Source organism: Spodoptera frugiperda, chromosome 15 (assembly GCF_023101765.2).
Source record: "Spodoptera frugiperda isolate SF20-4 chromosome 15, AGI-APGP_CSIRO_Sfru_2.0, whole genome shotgun sequence".
NCBI lineage: Eukaryota > Metazoa > Arthropoda > Insecta > Lepidoptera > Noctuidae > Spodoptera > Spodoptera frugiperda.
Genome location: NC_064226.1, coordinates 3,015,936 through 3,042,959, shown reverse-complemented (window position 1 = coordinate 3,042,959; position 27,024 = coordinate 3,015,936). Strand labels below are relative to the sequence as shown.

The following is a 27,024-nucleotide window of genomic DNA, read 5'->3' as shown; positions in this document are numbered from 1 at the left end:
ACAAGTTAATATTTAAATGATTTATTTAATTTTACTACAATCTGCAATATAATTTCTTTAGAAAGATAATAAAATATGAGGTTATGGAGATTTTTTATTGAGACCAACTGTACAAAAAGTAACTTACCTAAGGTTAGACTTTAAGTTTGGTAGTTGAACCTTATGACTTATATGGAAATCCAAATCGTCTTTGTCATCAGAAGGATCGCTGGCTGGGGCCTCTGTAGGTTTCGATAGGAGGCAATGATCAACGCAACGGTCTAACACAAAGTCCACTGTTTCATCCTCGCCGGGACATTCCCTGCTAGGACACGGACTCCACCAAATCTAAGAGAAAACAATAACATATCAATCTAATAATAGTAGGTACATACAACAACAACAAAATCATTACTATTACTGGATCTCTTTAACTTTCTGATTTCTAAATTACAGTATATTCTGGATTCCAAACAAAACGGATGAACCATTAGATCAAGGGTAAAGTCCAACGTGCATAAATTTAGCTTAATTCTCTTAACTAATTCAAACATACAGGATCACAAGACACTACTAGTTAATTCGCCCTGGGGCCGGATGAGAACGATTTGCTCAAATTCTTAGGTGTATACTCTGTTAGTACGTAACAAGGTCTTAAGGGGTCGATTTCGAAACAAGTATAAGTACCTCTACGCTATTCGTGATCGGGTGGCGCATGACGTAAGCTGATGGCATCATCCCTGGCGTCTCTTGATGAGGAATCAGCAGTAACGAGTGGTGGAAAGCAGCATTCAATATCAATGCAGTGATCACGACTGGCTTGTACTCCCCAAAACGGTCCACCAAAAACCCTAAAATCATTCCAATTTTCTAAATACACTGTTAATATAGTCACTATATAGTTAAATATTTAAACTTACCGGTTATAGGTGGACTAAGAAATGTTGTGAACGGCAACGCTAAATACACAAATGAAATTTCGGGCACAGTCAGTCCTATACTCTGCATGTGTATCGTCAGATACGGCAAGAGAGATGCTGTGGCTCCGTACATAACAAACAGAGTCACTTTCAACATGATCAAGTTTGGGTTGATCCGCAACTTCACCATCAGCCTCCCCACGCATCCCAACTCCTCATCACTATCCCCGTCCATGGTTGAATCGTCTTCACTGTTTTTATTCACTTCAACAGATTTCGCCATATCGGAATCACTCACATTCACATTTTCATAACGAAAGGATGTTTGTTGGTGGGCTATATCTTATCGACTGGCGCTCGTTTCGGTAGCAAAGGCTGTCAGTGCGACGATTATTTACATAAGGGTTCTTCACGGAGTTTTAGATTAGTCGTAATGAACATATGTGTGGTCGGAGCCAGCGGGAGAGCCAGGGAGGGTCCCGTGCTCCCGAGCGACTGCGCCTCGGTTAGATCTCGGCGGACGTCGCTCGGCACACCAATTTACAAATAATAGCAAATTACCTTCGTTTAAGAAGTGTCACGGCGATTGGTGGGGATGTTGGCTAAATCGGCTGGCGATCCGAAGACCTTGTGGGTAATGGCTGGGGTCGGGGCGCTCGGTCCTTTAGTTCCCGAGACGAAGGCGCGCATCGCGAATTAGCGCGAACTCTGGAGCTACTCACCATTTGTAAGTAAGTCACTTTGATTTTATTTTTTCTTTGTATCTGTACAAAAGTTACATTTGTAATCAGTGTTGTATTAACATGTTGTGATTTATAAATAAATAGCTTATTTCTTAGTTTAAAGCAACGTCGTGTGTCCTTTGTAAGTTCATCAAGGTCATTTTCAAAATATAATTCAGATGAGACTACGTACTATTTATATTTTGAAGCTGAGCGAATTTGAATACTTGCTATTTAATAAAATACTTTGCCCTTTTAACCTTTACCACTTAATGTCATGAAGAAATTCTTAGTGAGTACCTATTTATCAATGTTACTAAGATTTCCACCAATGTAACTCCTATTACCTACGTACCTATAAAACAATTGCAGGCAAGTACTGGAGGTTAAAGGGACCAATTAATACTAGGACATAATAAATCATAGTAAACAGACAATACTTGACATCGACTGTATTATTAACGTAATTGCTAGGTTAAAATGTAAGACTCAAAACTAACAACCGAACTTAGTACCTCCTCCTTATGTTGAAGTCGGTAAAAATAGATCTTAAATCATGAAAAGCCAGTACCTAATCATACCTCATAATGCAGTGCAGGAACAATTTTACCTAAAAAAAAAACAAAAAAAGTTAAATAAAACCGTTTAAAAAGAAAAAAATAGCCCGAAAAATTCGCCTAGGTACACGTTTAATTTAAAATTTAAAATTAGAATGAAAATTTCTTAGTGTATCTTAGTAGGTAGATACTTATGTAGGTTTAAAATAAGAACAATCCCTCGTGAGTCTTTCTTATTCCTATAACTACAATTATTAAAATAAGCCTTTTGGTATTATTCTGTGCTTTTGCTTTTCACAAGCTGAGAGCCGAACCAAAATATTAAGGCATGCTTAAGCGCTTCTTTTATACACAAAGGAGTATAAACTACAATATACTTTGTTTATAGAAACAAAATTTAATAGCAAATTGATGTGTAGGCTTTATATAGACATTAGTACCTAAATTAACAAACTTATGACAATATAAGCTTGATTATAGTATCACCGCTTCACCTCAAATCTTTAAATTAATCTCTATTGCATAATTATTAATTATACTATACCTAAACCATTTCTGTATAACTTTTGTTTTAATACATATACCTATACCTATCTGACCTAGGTATTATGAAATTATGGCCTACATAGCTCTCTTCCAAAGTGAATTCAAATGAATCTATTCAGTTTTTAAGTTTTAGACGTGGTTTTAGATGTAAATATAATGTTCCTATCAATAAAGTAAAAAATAATTCATGTTATGAACCAAATAATATTTATAGGTAGCTCTACTTGTATAAAATCAATCTCCAACTTGGATATTGTTACGGTATTTTTAGACAATTTATTACCCTATTTAAATAGATATTTACTCAGCAGACACATAAATTACGGTTTTACTCATCCCTCATTAGGTATTTCCATTCTTTCTATACAATTTTGATTAAACTGCCATCTACCGGACTGTAGAATAAGTTTCTCAATTTTATTGAGCGCCATCTAGCATGGAGTAGCTAAGTATTAAAAAGTGAAACTCTACGCAGAACACTGTGATGTTATTTATTTTATATTATCTCCGTCAAATATATGTAAGTATACTTATTTCATATAGAATTGTACAAAACTAACACCATTCTTTCAGTACAGTATCAAGGTTTAAAGATAAGAAATAGAATAACAACATTCAACGTTATAATTGAATTAATCTTCATGAAGAGTTGCTTTGAAAGATTATATAGAACATTAGAATGCTTGTCAAATATCTAAAAATATACCAAAATCAATCGTGAGTTGTATCGCTACTCGCTACTTGTTAATATACTATGTAAGTGCGTGTATGTACATAGCTAGTAAACGTCACAGTCTTAGTTTTATTTTTAGAATAATAAAACTATAATTTTAATAAAAAGCTTTAATTCTTAATTTATATTTATAAATTGGCACACATTTGAAATTTCTAATTAGATTATTTATAATTATTATGAACTCTTCTATCGCCATCTATCGGCAACGAAAGGTAAACATGTCAAAACTCTAGAATGTCTATAGTCTACTGCAAATTGTCAACCATAATGCATTGCGCATAAATGGCCGCCATGTTGCTGCCGTCTGAAAGATGTTCGCAACTGTGTGTGTTTACTAATGAATTTTAAGAACTTAAATAGTTAAATTACTGTGTTTGTGAAATTGTGAGTGTACAATGGTTTTATATTTCATGTATTATTGTGATTGAAAGGTCTATCAAATGTCTCTGAAGCCAATAAACAGTGAAATTTTCTTTAGATAGTCATTCGGTTCGGACGGCATAATGGCTGACAATCTGATTCAAAAGTCACATAAAACTAGTGAGAAAAACAAGTATAACAACGTTGTTCACCGTACGACGAGTGAATCTCTTCGACTGAACGAGTCGGAGAAGGGGGTGACTCACCCGACAAGTCTGCAAGCCGCCCATAACCCAAGGAAAATATCTTCATTTCAGATCACCAGTGTGACGGTCGGCTCGCGAGTTAGCACTGATGCTGGCGAAGACTCTGCCGACGATCTTGATGAATCTCACACCGACGACATATCGAGGGTGACTGACATTGAGAATGAAACGCCTAGTTATTCCGAGGACACGTTCTCGAAAGATGATGTGTTTTACAACGCGTCAAGTGCATCATTAGGTTGCGCCCCCGTCATCCCGACCAGCTCGCAATACGGGCTTGCGATCGTCGGTCAGGACAACGCTACCAACCAGATAGGAGGAGCAGTGCCAAATAGTAATAATACCGAAGTGTCTGACATGCATGTCAGCGTTACTAACGCCGGAGCAGGCAGCATCATTAATCTCATAGGAAATGCGAAACCCCAAGAAGGTATGAAAGAAATACAAGAACATGTTAGGAATGAACGGTTTAAAGTTGTGAAAATAGAAAGCACTGAGCCCTTTCGTAGAGGTCGATGGATGTGTATGGATTACTTGGATCATACTACTCAGCAGATTGCACCGATCACAATAAATAATAACCTTGATGTGTCTGAGACTAATACGCTGCAGGCTCCTGACAGTGGTGTAGTGATTAACGATAGTCAACATGATGAAATGTCAAATGATCTGACTAACAAAGGGCCTAAAGATATGCAAGGTAACGCTCCTACTGTACAGCAACTAGAACAAACTCTTCAGAAACAATTTCCAATGGCATCTCCGGGTCAATCTTTGACTCAACCTCTTAATGCTGTACAGCAGCAAATGCAACCAGTTACTCAGTCAGTATCAGTGCAGTCTCCACCCTTAGAGATGCCACAGCAAATGCCAAATCAAAATCTGCAGGCGAACCAGCAGCAGGTGGGACAGCAGCATCCCCAGAGTATGACGCACATCACTATGCAAAATGCTCCACAAAACCATCCTCAACAGACTCAACAACAGCAAGTGCAACAAATTCCTCAGAGCTTCCCTCAGCACCAGCTTCAGCAAGTGATTGCCCAATCTCAGGGTATGGCAATGCAACAAATTCCAATGCACCAACAGATGCCGCAGCAAATGCAACAAATACCAAACCAACAAATGCAGCAAATAAGTCAACATATGCCGCAGGCTCAAATACCAAACATGCCTCAAATGCAGCAACAAATGCCCCAGATGCAGGCTATGCCGAATCAAGGACAGATTACTCAAGTGGCCCCGCAGCAGCCACAAATGCAACAAATGCAGATGCAGCAAATACAGGGCCAACCTAATCCACAAATGCATATGCAGCAGACACAAATTGCCAACATGGGACAAACTCATCACATGCAGGGACAGCAGCCAATGGGAGCCCAGCAGGCTCAACTCCAGCATTTGCCAAGTCAAGCTCAGATACAAGCTCTTCAAAATCAACAAATACCTAATCACATTCAACAGATGCAGATGCCAACTCAACTCACTGGAGCTAATCAACAGATGCCACAGATGCAAACTCAAATGCATCAGCTGCCATCACAGCCCCAGCAGTCAGTTGTACCTGGCATGCATCCTCAAATGCAACAACAGGGAATGTCTGGAGTTCAGCAGCAGTACAATCAAGCTGTGAGTCAACAGTCCAATGCTCAGTCCATGATCACAGCAACCATGCCATCTTCACAGCAGCAAATGGTTCAACCTCAACATACAGTTCCTCAATACCACACACAACAGTCACAGATGTCCCAGCAAGGGCAAACTTTGCCTCAAGAGGTGCTCACTTCTATAGTTACATCACAGCAAGGTGCAACATTACCTTCAAACCTTCAGCCGATGCCTTCTCAACCACAAGGCTCGACATTACCTGCGAATCTTCAAAGTCTTACTGCTCAGCAACAGCCTAATACTGTACATACCATTGCTCCTCAGCAAGGGAATGTGCCACAAGGAAATATGATGATGACCACAGCTCCACAGAATATGCAGATGACTCTAGACGGGAATCAGCCTAGTATGATACCCGCCTCAGATCCTATATTCATGCAGCCAACGAATGTCGGTCAACAGATGCCTGTCGGCCAGCATATGGGGCAGCAAAATCTGTTACCTCAGCAAGTGGGAGGCCAGGCGCAGATGGGCGGCGTGCAATACGTGTCCAGCCAACCAGTGGCGCAAGTCTCAATGGCACACCAGAACATTCCGATGATGCAGCCCAACATGCCGGTCGGTATGGGCGGTGGAGTCCACCCGAATGTGGTGCAGTCTCAGACCAGTATGGGTCTGAGCTACGGGAACGTGGTGCCGGTGATGTCGCAGAGTAGTGTAGCGCCAGTCGAGGCGACCGTCTCGGGGACTAATTCGCCGGTGGTGTCGATGCCAGTGAGTTCTACCGCGTATGTAGCGAACACGGCGCAGCCGGGTCATGACAGTCAGGGCTTCGGTAGCCCCGTGAGTGCGGTGTCTCATGCCATCAGTGGCGCGGTGATGAGCAGTGTGAATGTGAATGCATGTGATAGTGGTGCTCCGGATGTGTCTGCGGACACGCTGCAGGCTGGAGATACTGGCGATGGCAAGGAGGAGCAGCAGCCCGCTCCACCACCAGAGGATGAAAGGTCAGTTCTCTATTACACATTTACTTTTAACTATATCTCCTCACACTTTCTCACATATTTTAAGTAGGTAGTTAATTGTAATCCAAGTATTATTATCTCTTACCCAAATCTATTCACTTTGTGTCATACACAGTAGATGATTATCAATTACTACTTTGCAATAACTATAGGTAGTGTATTCAGTGTATTCTAACTTCTAATTGTAGTTATGCCAAATCCATGATAGTTACAACATGTTGGTTTAGAAAGTTGAAAGTGATTTTCTTTTAAATTTAACAAAACCTTTAATTTTACACTTGTTATACATTAAATAACTGTTTACTTGAAAAGTATAATTATTTATAAATTACTCAAGTAATCATAAATATTTAAGTATGGAATTTTATATTATTTAACAAATGTTTGTTATTCAAACACTGAATTTTTCTGAGCTGAAGCTTTTCCTGTATTTATAAAGGAAGCGCAGCAGTTCTTGAATTTTTAATTTTCAGTAAATGTTCATAGTTAGTACTCTTGGTTTAATAATATGATTAAATTAAGACATTTTGTTTGTATAACTAATAATAACATAATAGATTCTTTGTTTTTATTACAATGTAAGTACAAATAACTTAGCAATCCACAAAATCATCTTGAACTGAAACTAAGTTTAAAGCCCGAGTTTAGACTTGGTAAAAGTAGACATGACTATAATTTATACCCTTTTATTCTACACTTTTTGATTACCTTATGAAAGAAAATGTGACAGATAAAGTAGAAATTAACTTATAAAAATATCTCAAATTCTAATAAGTTTCTGGTAACTATCAATGAAAACCTATATATAGAAAATAGGTACACATTGGATTATTTAGTTAAGCTTACACATACACAACCATGTATCTACTTAATTCATATTTTACTGTTAATTAGGTACTATTGAAAACTATTTTGTTTGAATGAAACTACCTACATCAGTACAAATAATCATTACTTAATTACCTATTCAGATTTATGAAATAGTGAAATTGAAGTACCAAGGCAAGTTAGTTCAATTGTGAATGCTGGGAGCCATAAGAATCTTAACTTAGCATTTGCGTATAGCGACAGAACTTGCATACAGCAAGTGGCGAATCCGTATCTATTTGCGAAAATAACTCATCCGTAGACAATGGTGGTTGTTTTCGTTGCTTTTGGTTGGTGCTCGCACCGTCGCCGAGCGGAATCCAACGTCCCTTTGATGCTGTTTATTTGCGCTTCGTCCTGCGACCAGCGACATAAATAGGTGGTTGACACGTACAGTGCATGGTGCGCGCCGGTATGCCGCCGGTGACTCACGCGCAACGCACCCGATCTACTGCCTGGCTAAAAAAGCGACGGTCGTGCGTTCTTTTTCGTCTGGCCTGTTCAACGATACGTACTCCTTTTTTTACACTAGATTTCTCGCGATCCTTTCGAGAATCCTTGCTTAGTTTTTTTTTTATTATTAGTCAATTAATATGCATTTGTGCAGTTAGACCGGTACCTGTGATTGTGGTCACGTACAATTACATCTGTACTCGAAACCGCATTCCTTGAATAACCCTGAGTAAAACCGCGAATTTATTCACAACACTAAAGACTTCCTCATGTATTCATGACACGAAGCCGCAAAGAAGTTGGTGCAGGCGCCAGCGCACCTACGTCACTGGCGTCGTTGGTAATCGAGTAGAGGACCGAAGGCCGTGAAACCCGAACCTTCCATTCGCTTCTGATCGACTCACATGCACTACCATTTGTGCTTAAAATAGTTCAACTAAGTACTCACTTAATATGACTAAGATACTTAAACAGAAGTCTGGTATGAATTAAAATTTGTTTAGATTCCCTAGAGCACGGTTGTTGTTTTGTTAGTGGGCATAGTAGGTACTTAAAAATAGCACTTATGTCAGCTCCCGTTATTTTATTGCTTGTAAAGATTCCTCGAGTTTTTTCAATGGCCCATTGTCTAAACGTTCTGTTTTTGAACTCTTGTCCATTCATGGAATCATTGGCTTATGACAGCTCCATGGTTTGATTCAATTACTTTTAACATAAGACGAAAAAATTAATAAAGTACCTATAACAATAAAAACTCTTTAAGATGAGTATTGCCGATCAGCTTCTTAGCCCAGTTAGTTTTTTGAGTCCCTAGACTGCATTCTGCTATAAAAAGCTAGTGCACACAACAGAAGTATGCAATTGATTAATGCAGTACGTAATAGCACGTAGTAAATCCATTGTTAAATCAGGTCGTAGTATTTATTATCTCACTGTACAAGCGGTCTAATCGCGAGAACTATTGACCCGATTTTAATGGATTTCATTATTCATAATTGGATATTTATCCGATGCAAACTCAGAGGTAAGCCTAAGGAGTTTCATTCAATGAACATGTCATTTTCCTGGCCATTGATCATAGGACAATAATGTAGGGATGTAACTAATTTGTAACTTATCGTCTCTTCGTGTGCTCACTAAAATAACTAGTGTTTCAAAATTGCTCACATTTAGTTAGTAGAATGTTGCATGAACACTAATGAACACGTATTAAACAGAGACCAGAACAAAGATCAATTAATTAAATGTTACGTGCAAGCAAAGTAGATTTCTAACCCACTTAATAATGTAACACACTTATCTCGGGTACATTACTTACTTACTGGTGCGACTGTTTCTGATAGCGATTACTTAAAGTGAAATTGGAACATCTGTCTTATTTAGAACTTATGTAGCCCCCAGACTTCTTTACCTCTAAATAGGTAGATTTGCAAGTGACAAATCGAGAGAAATATCCGCGCGTACATTTTCTAACTCGCTGTGCAATCTATTGGCGTGCTTATATTGGTGAAAGTGGATGCACAAAATGCCTTCTTGGCTGAGATCTCCGCGCTGTATTGTCAAATATAGCGGACATTTATAAAGAAATGTGGGCGAATTTTACAAGTTGGTAATTTAGGTTGATCAAAACGGGCAGATCTTATTTAAATTACACACTTTATATCATAATGATTAATGTTTGTAACTGAATAATGAACATGGGTAACATAATTAAAACGGTTTCCATATTACTGTTTACTTATACTTGTTGATGTTTCATCGAAGTTGAAGGAGAAATGGCGTCATCATTTCACTAAATCACTCGCTGAATCAATTTCACGAATTGAAACGTCATACACGCGTCGTATGCGTTAACCATGTTAACGATAACAAAACATGGAGTCACCCGATCAGCATAATTTTTCCATTGGTTTTGTAAGTTTGATAGAGATTGACGCTTCATCTGTGCTACGTCACAGCGGTCGTGTGAAGTGTTACCATTGAATATGCCCTGATAACATGTTCCATATCGCGTAGTTTGTTGTCAAACAAACAGCTGTAGGTCGACGGTGCGTGACGCTGGCGCGCCTCGCAAGGACGTCCAGGGCTTGAAAAAACTCGCGCCGATCAACGCGTGCACACTGTCTGACTCTTTTTCATCTCGATAGTGCCACAAAAAATAAAAGATTTTTTTGCACAGCAATGAGGAACTCGTGGCCCCGATAAAGTGTCTATTACTGCGCAGTATCATGTCGTTATAACTAGTAGTTTAACATAGTAAATAAAGTTAAGTTTTTTTAGGGTCCTTGCACACTGAGTAACTATTATGTGTTAAACATTTTGGACAGTCAAAGTTTCACACATTTTATTTCATCCACGTTTTTAAATTCATATACCAAATATAGTTAGTTACTTTATATGGATATATCTTAGAAAATTAAAGAATAGGTATGCAACTTATGGTCCTCGATGCCTAATCAGACTTCAATAAAAGTTTGTTGACTGATAATAAACTGTGATAATAACAACTCGACGTACCGTCCCCGTGATATGAAAACTATTAACAATTCCAAATATCGATAAGATAGTGATTTATTGCAATTAAGCTAGTAGTTACCTACTATTCAACTGCTATAAATTTTACAAGCCACTTTCACTTTTGCGAACGATTCGGTTAGATTCTAACAGCGCATTGTTCAAAAATTTTAAGATACTTACTTACTTGGCTTTTATAATGAATAAAGTGATCCTCTTTATCATAATGGATGGCTCAGTTTGAATGGTTTCGTGCGAATAATTAAAGCAGTCAAGAGGCCGTTGGTCTTGCGGATCTCACGTGCATTCCGCGAATGTTTCCACGCCAGTTAATTAGCGTTGTGACCTCAGACTGAACAAAATAATTAAACAAACGATTACCAGACGATATCGTTTAATAAATCAAACATTCAAGTGTTACGGCGCTAAAAAGTATGCAAACTGAAAAAGTAAAGTACTAGCTACGAGCATTGCTTCAATAACACAAAAACGTATTTATTTTTGTCCATTAATGACGTAGTTCTTACATAATTGAACATCTGTCAACTGTGACAGACAAGCGTGAAAAAAGTGATCAAACTTATCAAGGTGGTGCTAAAATTCCAATAAGTAATATCTTTGATTTCTTAACATGATAAGTTAATTGATTATCGACCATCCATTGTTTCTTTAGACCGAACATGATGTCTTGACGCCTTCAAAATAAGTAGTCACCTAAATTGACATAGGTAGATTTTGCTGCGATAAATTCATGAAAAGAAGCACATTAAAAGTCGGCTGATGGAATGATATGTGCAAAATAAGTTGTTTCAGGTTCAATAATCTGATAAAATGTGTCAGCTATTATAAAATATAACCGAGCCATTGGAAATTGCGAGGCGATGCGTATTGACCTCTGCACCAGAACAATATTTCTAATTATAAACTATTATCGTTCTTTGTTTTCGAAATGTTTATGGAATAAACTTGAGTATGTGGTGTTTTGTATTTAATTGACATCGGGAGCTTAAAATTCTCTAAGAGATCAGATACAATAACCATAAACTAGCTTTGCCCAATTCGACCTACTGAACTCTAAACGTCACATAACTATGAATTCACTGTCATAGCCAGTTTGCTTACTGCTTAGTGTACCACTAGCCTCACTAGCAGGCAGTTGTTCAATTCATTGTTTTGTATTAATAATTTTATTATTAATATTGTTTTCAATGCAAAACAGTAAGTACATTTCATAAAGGTTATTTAATTAAGTATTAAATAATGTTAAAGGGAACGATTTTTAAATGAAACGTTTTATAGTTTACTGATTAAATAGTTAGTCAGAGATCCTGTTGAGAATTTGTATAATAAGTAACAAGTGCGATATAGTTATATTACTTACTGAGGCTTTATTGCGAAGTGGGAAGCGTCGGAGTTTAGATAAGGTTTGCACGCCGCGTGCGGTTCCAGTTCGCTATCGATACAGAATTGTATATTGCATTTGATAAAAGCTTCTCGGTTTGTTGACCCACATGGATAGATGTTTCTCCAACGCCGTGAGTTGCTACAATTTCCCTGGAATAAAAAATTTAATTCCTCGGCTTATTTGACTCTTCCTGGATTTACTTTTCAAAATCAAATATTTTTTTATGTTTTAAATTAAATGACACATGGCAGAAACGCGTCCGCTTGCAATTGTAATTCAGGCGTCGCCAGAACGAATCGGTGGCTGCCGGCGCTTGCCGGAAACGTCCTCAGAATGGCACATTGCCAGTCTTAATGAATGTAAGTATCATCCTTACAGAATTTATTGCGTTACAATTGGTATAAACTATTTATTTGCGATTAAAATCGGTTTGGCCGAGCTTAAATTATCGCGCGAAGTATTTAACCCGACTCGATGCCCTCTAGCTCGGCGTTTAGGTCTAATAGACGTGGGAATATATCTACTTAGCCATAGCATTTTGTAGAGACATTTGCAATTCAAACGCAACGCTTTATTGGTTGTACGTACCGGAGCGCCCAATGAAAATTCAAGCAATAAACTGTGTGCAAGGCGGCTAAATTACGTGGTAGTCGTTTGATACGAGGCCGTTATGAATTTATGGTGTATGCGAAGGTGTTCGGGTAGCGTTCGTTCCGCGACAGTACCTGTGTGACCCAGTGGCGCGAGGCTGCATTTTGCTTTCCCGCCAAGTTCATTGGCACCGTCCACTCCCCCGCCCGCGCGCCGGTCAAGCCTAAAAACTGACACGATATTACTCTGTGTAAATAGAAAGTAGTTAGTTTCGCTATTGATGTAGGTATATTTTGGCGAATGATTCGCAATAAGTCGGACGCGTCATGTAACAAATCTATCAATAATTGAAATCTTCAGACCTCATGTCGTCTGCAGCCGATGTTGGATCAACATTGCATAATGAGATCAAATACAAGCCTGTAATATTACCGATTACTTAATAGGCATTACTTCCTAGATTTTTACTGTCTAGTATTTCGTCATAAATCATAATAGTATTAGTTACCTACCGACTCATTTAAAATAGATTGCTTTTGTATTTTATTTTTATCTCTTAGGCAATAAACATGTTGGAATGTGGATTCTTTTAAAATACCTATCTTATTAAATAAAGATAAAAAGCAACATTAGGTACGTATCTCCTATTACTAAGCTGTCTGGCAATATGTTAAGTAATTTGTTGGTTGACATTATTTGAATGTCATTCTTTTAACAAACACTGGTAACATGCTTAAGTACGTACTTTGAATCTTACCTAAATTATTTTGAAAACATACTGTACAATTTCTCAATAGTTACTTTATAAAAATAACTCATTGATTACAATACTTCTGCTAAGGATGGTGGTTTAAAAAGGGAAATGTAATATTGAATTATTTGATTTTGCCCAAATTGTTTAACTATTTCTATTTAAATCCTAAGCCCGTCACTTACCTTTTAAAACGTGACAATTCACATTATTTATTTGTTTGCTAATAAATAAATTCCCCAGTAAGGATATCAATTTCCCCTTAAAAACGAGAAAAAGCGAAAACGGTTCTTTTTTCAGTTAATAAGTTGCTAATCAAAAGTGATAAAAATAATCGCTCAGTACCAAGAAGCTTCATTTAAACCGATATATTTCTATTATAAGTCCTCAATTTATCTAAAGTCAAAAGTATGTTATCTAAAATTAATGACATCAATGCTAAACCTACCTAACAGGAAAATTAACGATTTACTTTCCTTGATGATTTGACAGATCGATCATTTTTTGCCGAGTCCGTAACGGAGAGTGTACGAAGCACTCGATGCTATTTTTAGATCATAATACTTACCTACTTATGTTTATGCTAAACTTATATACCGGTACTGCGAAGCTACTTATGCCGAATCAGTCTTATTGATAAAATCTAAAGCAAACTCGAAGCACGTTTTGTTTGTAAACTAACAATATGATGACTCTGGGATTTGATAAGGTTTTTGCTTTCTACCAGAAGAAGCCTATTAGGCTGTGGTATACCTATTAGGGACATAGATGTGATGCAGTGTAGGTACATTTAAAGGGATAGTTTAATGTAATAAATAACTGAAGAGGTTTCGAATTTATAGTCGGTACATCATTATATCTATCTACGTGTATCAATTACTTTATCATTAGCAGTATTCATTCTATTTAACTAATAAAGTTTTAATCGAACTTTCAAAATACGTTTTTCGCTCTCTGTCAGCTAAAAACTAACGTTGTTTGAAGTAGAAGGTACCTACAATTTTATTAGTCATAAACGTTTACCACTAACCGATATAGGGTGTTTCTAAAAATAAATAACAGGAAATCGGTAAAAAATACGGCTCCAGTAGTCCTGAACATCAATCACGATTATAATAAAAGTTCTCAATGAGAAATCGATGAGTTCTCTAATAGTAAATACTCTTTGCTCGATGTATCACGATAGGCCACACCTTGTGATCTGAGTATAGACATGATCCATGCTTATTTGCAATGAATGAAGATTAACATAAAGTGCGTCGCCATCGCCATCGGATGCAGCGCGGATACCGCCCTAGCCGCACGAATACGAAATGAACATTTAAAATTCACTTATGACATGGTTTTCCGTTTTTTGATGAGTAGGCATTAAGACACAGATTTATGACTCATTTTATGCTTATAATTAGGATCCCAAAAGTAATTGAAACGCTCTATAGTTAGTTAGTTAATCGACTCCAGTAGGTAGTTGAGCTTCTGTTTTATAATGGATGGTATTATGTGTCAAGCAGCCATGATTTATTTAATAGCTGTACTTTGTATGGAAATGGATACATCAGAACATTATGTATTAGTCTGGAAGAATATAAATTATTCAATCATTGTTTATTTATGACAGCTGTTTAGAAACTGAAGACTATTATTGTAATAAATAAATTGTTTGAAATCAATTTCCTATTTTTCGAATAGTTTTCCGTTGAAATCTACCTACTATTCTTGTGATTAATAAGTTTACGAAATGTGAATTTAGGGTTCATTGAATATTTCAAGGACATTTTAATTTTATTATAAGCCAAAACTTAGTCATCGGCTTAACTTTCGTTTGGTTTTGGACACGCGGATCCTCAAATCGAGAAGGATGACTAAGCCGATACTGACAACCGTGACGGTGTTACAAAATAAACTAGTTACGAAGACATTATAGGTAGTTAGCCTCCGTAGATTGATTTAAAAAAGTCTAATAGATTTAGAAGCAACATTGATTACTTGAATTAGTTGATTGGTGCACAGTGAGCCCTATGTTTATGTGCTAAGAATACGCCCATCGATTAGTTCGAGGTTCATTTCACAAACGAACGTACCAAGGTCATGGTACCGCACCAGCTCGTACCACGTAAATTTCTTTGCTCTTTACTCAGTTTATTGTCTCGTGTCCCTTTTCATATCGATTTAGTAAAAATGGAGACAACTTTTATTGAAGTCGCAATTCTTCGGCAATGCATTAAGCTGTTCATTTTTCATAGAAGCATTAAGAATGTTAATCCCATCGTCATGTTCTTGCTAACTAGTCATTTTGTTAACTCTAAAATGTCTTGGTTATTGCAAAATTAATTTAAATGTTGTGTGAATCTGTGAATGAAGCATGTTTCGATGATGATGACGTCAGCAAAGTTTTTTGTCCGATTAGCAACGAGCCGACTTGACATGTATGGACTTGTTCGAATTCTTCTTGTACATTGTTAGTCAAAATTCTCACATGTGGCGCACCAATTATCCACCTGCATTTTACCTAATTAATCGGGCAAAATGCAGACCGTTCTATAGATTAAGATTTCAATTACGATAAGTGCTTCTTCTGATATTGTCTAATGAATGCGCCACCCAGATAATTCACCTCCATTCCTGGTTTGAAAATTAATTTAATAGTCGTTTCTCACGTGAGCTGAGATATCTACGATCGTACTAAAAATATCGATGTCTGGAATTTTCATCGTGGTAGGAGAATGAGATCGATCGGTCAAATGTACTGTCATTGACGTTGAAACCTATTACTACAAAGCTGATGACGTATCAAACCAGACAATACCTGCAAAAATTGGCAAGAGGCTCCAAAAAAGAATATAATTTTTACCTGTCTGTCCAAGATTTCATTAGACGAAATTCTTTTAAATAGAAACAAATGTAATTAAGCACAAGGCGTCTCGATGTGTAGTTTATTTTTATAATCCCAGTTTTAAACGTTTTTTTTTCTAGACAGTGTTCAAGGCAGTTACTTGACCTATATTTCGAGATACGCCAGCAATTTTCTGAAGCTTTTTGCGGTTTTCAACTCATTATACATCACTTCGAGTTACTTGTACGAAAGAGGATTAAAAACTTTAGTTTTCTACTAAATGTACGAATTTTATGTCCTTTATGTATAGCCAGGTTTGTTCTATAGCTTCTAGGAGAAATGTTCATCGTTATTAGCATTATTTTTATTACCTCAATAAACTTGATTTCGGTAAAATGTTTATGGGAACAGCCATTCTTCTAACAATAAAATAAATCCAATCTAAGTCTCCAACGATTTTGTGTTTCTAGTTAAACTATCTTTCAAAATAGCAATAGGTAAGTTACAGGCGTGAGTAACAAAATATTCTGTGAATTGCTTTTGGTAGGTAGCTTTCAAATGAATGAGAAACAAAGTTCACGGTTTGTCCTTCGCGGTCTTGGAATAAACGAAGTAGGGTCGCTTTGGTAGCCTTAACCCTGAGAAGGCACGTGGAAAACCAAAACATCACGCACACCAAGCCGATCCATCTTTTACGAAATGACAACTAACTAAATCAAGCACATAATAGTTATTATTGAACTTAAAGAATTAAGCATTCTTGAGCCAAAGAAAAAACGCTAAATCGAAAGTTTTGTTTAGTGTTTAATAGTTAGTTATGCAGGCTGTGGACACTGCCTTGTTTATTAGCCACTGCAAGAATTAATTAGTTATTTTCCGTCAAATAATAATTATTTATTTCTATATAATAAGCTTCTCATTATAGCAGATTCAAGTAGCTATTTAAAACTTAACAGCCAATTACCTGTTATTTATCAGTATAGTAGATATTATAATATTAAAATACTGGCAAACCAAAACAAATATGTTTTCCGAATATCTAACTAATAACTACTAAAAAGAAACAGGAAGATTTTGGTAACTAGCGACGAACGTGCGTTTGTAAGCGTAGGGAAATATCAGTTTAATGACTATTCATAATAACTATTGTTTATTGAACATTATAAACCTGTGACGTATTACTTAAGACCGGAACTGTCGTTTAATAATAATATTCGAATTTAATATCTATATATGTAGTTACTCGTGTTCTTATGACGCGTCTCATTACAACTGTTTGCATACGACATTATAGTAGTTGTAACCCATTCATTCTAAGGAAAACTATGCACTCGTACTAGGTATGAATAAATAACAAAAACAAATAAAATACGTGTTAACGCTCCACCTATTATTGTAATAGTTGCGACAACTTTGTATCAGCCTTTATTTTTCTTTACATACAACTCGCTTGATAAACAGCTATCTCAATGTGAAATCTACCAAGTAATGCGACGTTAGCCTTCTTCGATACAAATAAGATACTAATATATAAGATATAAAACGGCTGAAAACAAGCATAACAATGAACACTTCGATGTTAATGGGTAACTTTCAAAGCGTCGCTGAAAGTCAAGTGTTGTACAACAAAGAATTTTCCACACAATGGCAGTCTCGTCAAGGTGTATATTCGTTTGGACAATGACTTGATTGAGCATCCTTCAACTTAAGTTTCGCACTTGTCCCGTGCGTGACGTGCTGCAACAGCTAAAAAGGGTGGTCTACATCGTCTGTTCATTATTTAATCTGCTTCTTAAGTTTAAAGTCTCGAGAAAGCAACGAATGATTCTGAGAACTCGAGATGAAGATTGCTTTTTATCATTTTTTTAATGGCGTTCCATTTGGAACCTGCAGAAGCTACGGCATATAAACTCAGGACTAGGTCATCACTCATCGTTCAGAATCAAACAAGTACAGTTAGTAAAACTTTATTTTTAGCTCTGTGAATTCTTGGAACACTATTCAGAGTACTCTCTCTCACCAATACTCTTTTGTCTAGTGATGGCTCAAAATCAACTGTAATTTCCTGTCCCGATTCGTAACTTACAGTGATGTTCAGTTGACGTGCAATTTATCATGTTATTAAATTGATGTACGATTCATAATAGAGATCTCGATTGCTATATTAGTCAGCAATTTGCTAATTTACTTTAAGAACTGATTTAATAAATTAAGTCGTAAAAATATCGTTAAAACTGGCTATTTTTGTAGTAATACCATTGGATAACTAACTGTCCTTAGCATAATTTGCTTGATGTTCCTCACGATTCGCATTAATTAAAACAACCGATGATACATCACAATCCTTGGTAGTGACAGCATATTACACGTTCCTTCCTCTATTAAAGGATTTTGAAGCTTAGAAATGGTTCCGGTCGACGACCCCTCCCCTCTTAACAAGCAAATTGGCGACTTTCTATAAAAATAAAGTTGAGCTCTGCGCGAGCACAAGATGACGCGCAGTCGGAATGCAGTCACAGTGGTTGGTAATTGCATCCGTCGCCGCTAATTATTATATCCGATATAAAATCGCTAGTCAAACAGTTGCAGCATTCATGTTCTTTTTTACTTCTTGTGACATCAATTTAACAGTATCAGCTACTACAATTCTATGAATCTTAATTTACGAGATTCTTGTGTAAAAAGCATTGATTAAGTTCTCGTTGACTTTTAATGTCACTGATTCATTGAATCGCTTTACCGATCGTGTGCAATTATGTTCTTGTGAAGCTAGAGATCGCAAGGGCAGACAGGCTTTCACCGACTTGTCTCGCCAAACTAGTGTAATTTGAAAAATAATCCTATTACCTACAGTTAAGGTCGTCATTTGCTCGTATATTGTGTCTTCCCAACTTTCTGCCGCTGTCGCGTGGAGGAGTTATTGATTTGACACTTAATATTACAAGCCTTTGTACAAAATGCTTTATGTTCGTGTATCAAAGTTTATGGTCGTTCAATCAGGTGTGTGACGTGCGATCACGAGGTAGCGTCGACATCGCAACCCAAAGAGGATTAGCCCAATTCCGCAGACGGTTTTCTCGTAGCCGTCAGACGGGTAATCCTTTTAGTGTGCATGAAAGCGGTCTCTGAGGTCGAGGCCTCCCAGTCAATCGAACACTGTTTCATAAATAAACCAGCTGTTTAAAGATCATTGTCCCAATAAGTGCAGAGTCGACTGATGCATGGCTCCTCGTAATTTTCATTTGCCGCAGTATGCTGTATAATTTTACAACGACTGACAACATTTTATATTCAAGAAAGCAACCATGATTATATCTCTTGAGGTTGACGAGAAATGTCGATATAACCGTGTCCCCGATTGAGGCAAATTCCTTTAGGTCAAGATGAGAATCGATGGCTGGAAGCGGAGCGTCTGTTGGGCATTTATTGGATTTTAGGAGATTAAATGCTTTCGTAAATATGTCGCTCCATTCTACGTGCAAAGAATGTAAACAATTCTCCTATGTTAGGACGTTCTGTGTTTAGAATGATGACTCAGGATTATTATACCGTTATTTCAAACGATTGAAATTCATTGGAACTAATTAGGCAAAATAAATATTTTACGATTGAAAACAAACATGCACATAATGGATCTTTACTCCCACTTGCGAATGTAAAGTAGTCCATCATTCGGAAGGCGATTGCCGTTACCTTTGCCTATACTATGGTCGATTGATATGCTGATTTAATAGCGCGTTTATCTCAATTTAATGTCACCGTTTTCGATTTACAGAATGGTATTTGATCAATGCATTGATTTTTACATTTTATGGCGTTGTAATGTTTTTACATTATGGTATGCTATGAATGTTAATAACATCCGACGTCATGACACGAGCACGAATTACGAGTAGGATCTTCATATGTTTCCGAGATCCGAGTATTCTATTCTTATGGGATTTTTGCCAAGAATATTTAATGCGTGTTGCTAGTATGTAACGGTATTTGTTCGAATTATGCTGTTGTTTCCGCACTTCCTTCATTCTCTGATGATTAAATTAAGGAAATAAAAAATGTGAGCCGTTGTTGTTGATGGTAAAAGTTGAACTGTCAAATATGTAAACGGAAGTCTATCAAGTACGTTAGTTTTGAGAGGTCCTGCCTAAAGGCTTCCGGCGTTCCTCCAATGTCGTATCTGTTAAAACATTCGACGTATGCTGATATTATCGCGTCGCTTAAAATAGCCTTTATCTCGTCCGCGTTGAGGTCAGTGGGCGCACTGCCGGCGCACACTCGATCATTAACAACACTGATTAAAAACCCTTTCTGTTCTGCGTAGTTTTTGTTCTACCACGAACGTTATCTCTTCTCTCGCTCTCACACTCATTCTCAATGGAAATAAAATTAACACTTATGATTCATTTATGATTTCAATCTAGTTTGTTGTAACTAGAGTTTTATCTTGTAGCTGTTAAACTTTCATTTTAACTATAACCATTTGTGTTTGACACGTTTCTTATACGTGTTCATCAAACAAATGGAATATTTAATTGATATTCGTCTTATAATATTAGTAGAAACAAATACATTTGTGAGAACTGATTGATAATATTGACATCTGTCTCTCAAAAGTGCTGTCATTAGTCAAACTGAACGTGCAGTAAGCTAATACAGACCCGCAGAAAAGTAAACTTATGTGTTAGTTAATCCGAATTCAGATACTACTACTAAAGTAAGTACTAAAATTGAGTCATAACATAAATACAAATTTAGTTCGACCAAACTATAAAACTAATTTATGTCGCCTGTATCTAACTCCACTCGCACAAACCCCTGCTTTCTATCACGTTTTACGCACAACGAAATATTATACTGCACGTCAGAGTCATGTGCTTTGAACTTCGCCTGATATACCTTTTTGAACGCTGTTTCAAAATTTACATCTAGCCCTACACAAGTAAAGGAAACTCACTCACACACAACGTACTCAGGTTTTTAGTATTGTCGTAAATGTGTTTGATCACCGTAATATTAAATTCGCGGCTCTGCGGGTCTTGCTGAGAAATGCAATAAATAACTTGACGCAGACTCTTGCCATATGCCTTTAGATGATTTACTGCTGGGCGGTCCAACCAGACTCGTGTAGGACTCAACTGGCTGGCAACATGAAATACAACTGTGAAGATGCGAATCACTTGGTTCAATTGGACTGAATAAAAGTGAATTCCAAAAATAAAGTGCTCCTCGCTTCCATGAAATTGGATTTCATTTTAGAGATTCTAAAAGGAGCTTAAAATGCGGACAACGTTAGCACTTCTCAGTATTTTTTCTGAGTATAATTTGCTAAGAACTAAAAAGGGATTTGAGTAAATTATTTATAGACAAAAAACGTATCGTAAACAATGGGTACATTGACCCTTTTAAAAATACAACAGCGCATTAGCTTTTTGTTATGAGTAGCATTAATTACCACCTTACTTAAAAACATGTTTCTGGATTGTATCTTGTAATCATTGTAACATTGAGTTTGTTGGCTTAGCGCCCAACTTGTCCTAACTTGCAAAATTTGCATTGCAAACAGATTGATCTTTGCTGGTAACTGGTTTATTGTCGCAACGTGTTGAGTGGGCCTAAGTAAGTTAGTCACAAAAACTTAGCAAAGCTGTCCATTATCAGAAGAAATGATTGATTGTACCTACTTACCACTACTCAAGTGATTGATTGCAAAAACCAAACTTTGAAACCACTAAGCAATTTGTTATACTTTCGGATTTTATATCCCATAATTAGTTAGCAAGACTGAAACTTTCTCTTATTCGAATTTTGATTTCGCCTAGGTGTTGCGTAATGTCAAAAATGCTATTGTAGTGGTAAATAATAGCAATTTAACTATAGTTATCGTTAGATCGATCTTTGCTTAACTAACTGCCTACTGGCTATTGTGAGTCACTCGACGCAACTGCGTACCTAGCTTACATTATTTTTCATCATTAACACTACATATACCTACATAGAAAATTAAATAGGTACCTTAATTGTTAGTTCAATGCTAGTTTGTAACATCTGCATGACGAGATTTTGATTGAAGCATCATCTGATTCGGATATTCACATTTTTGCAGCAATAGTATTATAATCAGGTATCTACAACTCTGTTATTTCTAGTAGAAATGTTCTAACATTTGGCACGACCACAACACATCTAGGCACTTACTAAAATCTAAAAGTTTGATTGAAAAACAAAATAGTTTAAAAATACCATCACCCAAAGTTATATTCTGGGTGTTCGTGGGCACGAACCATTTCTTATTTCGTCATGTAAAGGGAAATAAGTTGGACCCACAGTTTGTGAACATTCGCTTGTTGTACGAACCAATCAGAACCAAGTGTGAGTCAATTAATGCTTGAATGGTATTTCCAATTAGCTTTTACGTGCGACTAAACCTATGTTCTAAGTTTCTAACTATTAATTTGTTTTGACGCAGTTGAATGACGGAATAGAATATCTTAGCATTTGCATTTACTATCAATCGTGCGAATAGTTGTCTTGTAGTAACTCGAACTGAGATCTCATCACCACCTACTGATTTATTACTATAAGCGTTGAATAGCATAAACAACAAACGTACCATTATACGTCATATTAGATAATATCGAACGTAATGTAATTATTTGTTTCGAGCTACAAATATACTGTACGATATGTCTGCGTAAAAATCTCGAATGTGATGTTTGATATTTTTTCAACGGAATCGTGTTTAATTAGGCGCACGCGCAACCTTGTCCGCACTGAGGGCTGCGCGCACTGCTTAATGTTGGACAACTGCGCAGTTGGAAGATAAATAATTCGGGAAATATTGGTTTTGACTCAACAATAAAGTTAGTTTTGCGATTCTTGCACAAACATTCGTGATTATAAATCGCAAATTCAGCTACAAATATTGATGCAGGCGCTTTTTTATTTCGTTTTGTACCGCAAATAGTAGGTACTTCCGTCTTGAAGAAATTCATAATCGTCATTAGTAAACTTAATTTCAATAATGAATTACGGTAATAAAACTTAAATGATTGACTTTACCAGTTATAGTAGATCTATAAGTGTGATACGACCGTTTTTAATCCGTAATCCAAAAAACATCATTAATGCTGCTTTAATTAGAAACGCTTTTATTATTTTATACCTTCCGGGTAAGCACGCGTCCATAGTTAATAAATTCACGTTTTTGTGCAAGTTTGGTCTTGCAATATTAACTTCATTACTCAAATAAATGAGAATTATCTACATACATACATACAATCTAAAGAGGGAAGCAAATTGTATACATACATGGTCGATTACCACTTACATCTTTCTGAACTTCACAGAGCCTAAAAGTTCTCCAAAGATCCCTATATCCATCAAGCATTGGAAACTGTATAAACCTAAGTACTTCGAAAATTTCTAATATGTGACAGGGTCTGGAAAATCTAAAAGTCCAAAACAAGTTTTAATTAGTTGAAAGCCGAGTAGAGTTTAGTAGCGTTTAATATTAAGTTTCCGAAACTAATACGAGTTTTTGAGTCGAGAATCCTTGACTTTAGCGAGGAATATTGGTATCCAATATGATTTTTAGTCTTAATCTTATGTCAATAACTATAATACATATAGGTAATAATATGTACATACTTCGCTCGCCTGGATTACGGATTTTGTGACTAATAAAAGTAGCCTAACTTACTCCTTAATACATCAGCTACCTGCCAATTAAAGTTCCATCAAAATCTGTCCCGCCATTTCAAAGATTAGCCAGATCTATATTCATATGCATGTAGTAAAAAGCTGTTATTTCAATATTACAAATAGACTCTCTAATTTTATTAGTCTAGAATACTGTTAGATCTATTCTCATGGTGAGAAATTATAGTGCGAATATACACTGACTATTTCCACTTTTAATCGCAATCCTCGACTTACCTGTTTATATCAGGCAGCAGAACGTTCAGACAACCTGACGCCGTTTTATTGAACTAATTGTTTTTTTTTATTATCACTTCAACCGATGCCATGTGTGGAAAGATTTTAATAATACCGCGTTTTAAAATATAGTAAAACCGCTATTGTTGTAGGAGATAGATCTCCGTGCTGTCTACGTAATATCCAATGCAACAAGAAACCAATCCTATTAGTCTTGTCTTACGGCTTGCGAAGGGTAAGTGGCGGATAATTTAGCTATCCGTGCTGGCAATTTCAGCTTGTAAGTGCTTTTTATGGGTACGACGAAAGAATTTACAAGAAAGTGGTCTCTATGTGACAGTGAAACGAGTTATCACGAACCAGTTTCTCTCACTATTCATTGACCTTGTAGAGGTCGACCCTGTCTATTCGCACTCATTCGGCAATAAAGCAGTGGCTCAATGAATTAAACCGATTAAAAAGAACCATTGGCCGGATGCCAGTCCGCGTCCGTATAAACAGTGCGAATTTAAAGAAAATGTCGTTACGTAAGTCAGAGAGATAACAAATTTGAAGTATTCTGTGGTTCGCGCGTCATGGAGCTCTGATATCATTGTGGAATCAAACAAGAATAAAACATGAGCTATTTTGGTCTTCTATTAAAAGTAACAATTAGATAAAACTACTATACTCTTTCTCCAAGTATAAAATAATTTAAGTGCATTAGTTATTTTAAGGTCATCAACACGTACAGAATCATAATAATCAAAATTCAGCGTTAATGTTTTATCAAGTAGTTTTAATACTAAGCAGTTTCTATCTGACGTCCGTACAATGATGATTATAATACTTAAATCATAAAGCCCACCCACAAAAATGTTTAGATTTATATCTTGGTGTAGCACAAAAGGCTGCTTAATATTAATGTTTGTTTGCAACGTTACTTAGATTACAAAGGTGCCGAGCTAAACTCGCCTAGTTAGATCTTAGAAGTACTGTACGCACGTACTTAGGCTCATATTTAGTCGCGGAGCATCGACCTCCTTACTTAAAGCTAACAAAGAAAGTTCTGGAACAGTCAGCTTCCATTTCTGGAAACAGATACAATTCACTCGCTACGCCTACAGAAATATTATTGTAAATCACATCTCGGCTGCGACTCATTCCATGACTAACTTTATGTATGTGGTGCTAGCCGCGTTTTCTATTTATTCTATGTTCAAGTCCCCTGAAACCCTGTAACGCATATTGCTCTGCATATTTTATTTATCAATGCATGAGAAAATATGACTGTTACGGCTAAGCTTTTAAATTAATGGCTAGATTTGTATAATCTCCATTAGCATCAATATGATGTACTTTGTTAAATATGCTGTTCAGTTCTGATTTTATAATTCATCCCTCGTCAGCATCGAAGGGAATAATAAAATAAAGAACTTGGTAATTTAAAACATAAACATGAGTAAGTTGTCACGTGCTTTCAGAATAGCATGATCAAATTGTTATGTAGCGTGGATTCCACCCATTGTTTCAATGCAAACCATTTAGTTCTTTACTTCATACATATTTTGTTGTTACAATCGATCCATCAGATATCATAGTGCGTTGTGACACTTGAAAAAGTGAACGTGTTGAATCTTAATAAACATTGCCATTCATGGCTTCGTTGTGTGAATTATCAACGAGTTCAACAGTCAGTTGAAAAGCCGTTTGAGGAGGTTGTTTCACATGTAGTGGCGTTTCTTCGCCATAATTATTGTGTATATTTATATTGGTTGCCGGAGACAGGTGGCGTCCTGTGCTGTACATTGACTCCACGGCCTTGGCGTCCCTCGTTTCAATGGCATGCTATAGCCGTGTTATGGCATGGGCTTAAGTTTTTTTCTGTCAAGGCCAACAGCTTTATATTCGCTTGTAACGTCGGTATGGACGGTGGCATTTTGTTCTAGGCAGCTTTTTATACGTAATTTACATTCTTAGCATTCCTTTTTTTGTTAAATATAGACATCAACATTTTCCTCCATAGTTAATTAGATATTCTGTAATGATGCGAATTTTGTTAACTGTTCCAAACTTCAGTGTTGCAAAGCATATTAAACTTGAATATGCAATAGCACTTAGTTTGCCAAACGCATTGTTTTCTTTGTGAACGATGCATTTATGTTCACTAGTTGGTAGATCATTAGCATTTTAAGCCACGCGAAATTTTCCACGAGCTGGTACATGTTGGCTTGCTTTATTGACTACTGCTTCGTTGTATGTGCACAGCTTTAAATTGTATTTTCCAACCTAAGTAAGACGTCATGCCGCGCAGCCGTAGTGCTACGTTAAATTATTCAGGCACATAATAAGTTGGAAAATTCAAATTAGATAAATCGACACGTTATAGTACATCAATCGTCTTTTAAATAACAAATGAAGTTAACTAAGGCTGATAGGCCCGCTGCCCCAATTGGCTGATCAAGCTGTGACGTCATCGGCGTCTGCGCATCGTCTGCCGCCGCTTCCCGGAACGGTTGGCCGCAGTGCCTTCCTGCTGCTCACGCCCTCATTATCACTATGAATGAACTTTTGTATAGTTCACTATAACACTTGGACGTCGTATTCAAATAAAAAATAAAAACACTTGCCCTTATTGGCTTTCGTATGCGTGACGTCATCAATGTCTGTTACTTGTCTGTCATTGTCAGCACTACTGCTCTAGTAATGGTTATAATGATGAATGGATTTCACTCTCCGAGTCATTGAACTTTGATCTAGTTTTGTGTGTGGGCCGTTAAAATGACAGTCGACAAATACACTAGCATTAATTTTAGCTTAGTAAAATCTACACGTGCGGGTTTTTTTCTTAGAGTTTGTAATTTTACACTTCTTCTCGCCTCCTACCTACTCCTTGGCTTTTTCTTCGAAACGAAAATTAGAACTAAAAACTTAATTTACAATTCTAGCGATGGGATTATTGTTGTCAAATACCTAA

At 36.7% G+C, this 27,024-nt stretch overlaps 2 protein-coding genes across 5 annotated transcripts in view; one reads left to right on the top strand and one right to left on the bottom strand.

Moving 5' to 3' along the window:
* Positions 1 to 1,434, bottom strand: part of LOC118271867 (uncharacterized) — a 22,479-nt gene extending 21,045 nt beyond the window's left edge. Inside the window, exons 1-3 of one of the 4 annotated variants that reach the window (XM_050699187.1) lie at positions 900 to 1,434; positions 667 to 830; positions 160 to 327 (exon numbers count right to left, since the gene is read on the bottom strand). In XM_050699187.1, coding sequence (XP_050555144.1) covers positions 160 to 327; positions 667 to 830; positions 900 to 1,182 — 615 coding nt within the window. In that variant the 5' untranslated portion in view covers positions 1,183 to 1,434. Of the gene's footprint in view, positions 1 to 127; positions 328 to 666; positions 831 to 899 lie in introns of all 4 variants that reach the window. The other 3 variants (XM_050699185.1, XM_050699186.1, XM_050699188.1) reach the window with 3 other exon arrangements.
* A 2,202-nt stretch (positions 1,435 to 3,636) lies between these two features.
* The window catches only part of LOC118271836 (protein bunched, class 2/F/G isoform), a gene marked incomplete at its 5' end in the record, with an annotated part of 133,968 nt that continues 110,580 nt past the window's right edge, over positions 3,637 to 27,024 (top strand). Inside the window, 1 exon segment of the mRNA XM_035588077.2 lies at positions 3,637 to 6,701. Within this exon segment, the coding sequence (XP_035443970.1) occupies positions 3,964 to 6,701 (2,738 nt within the window).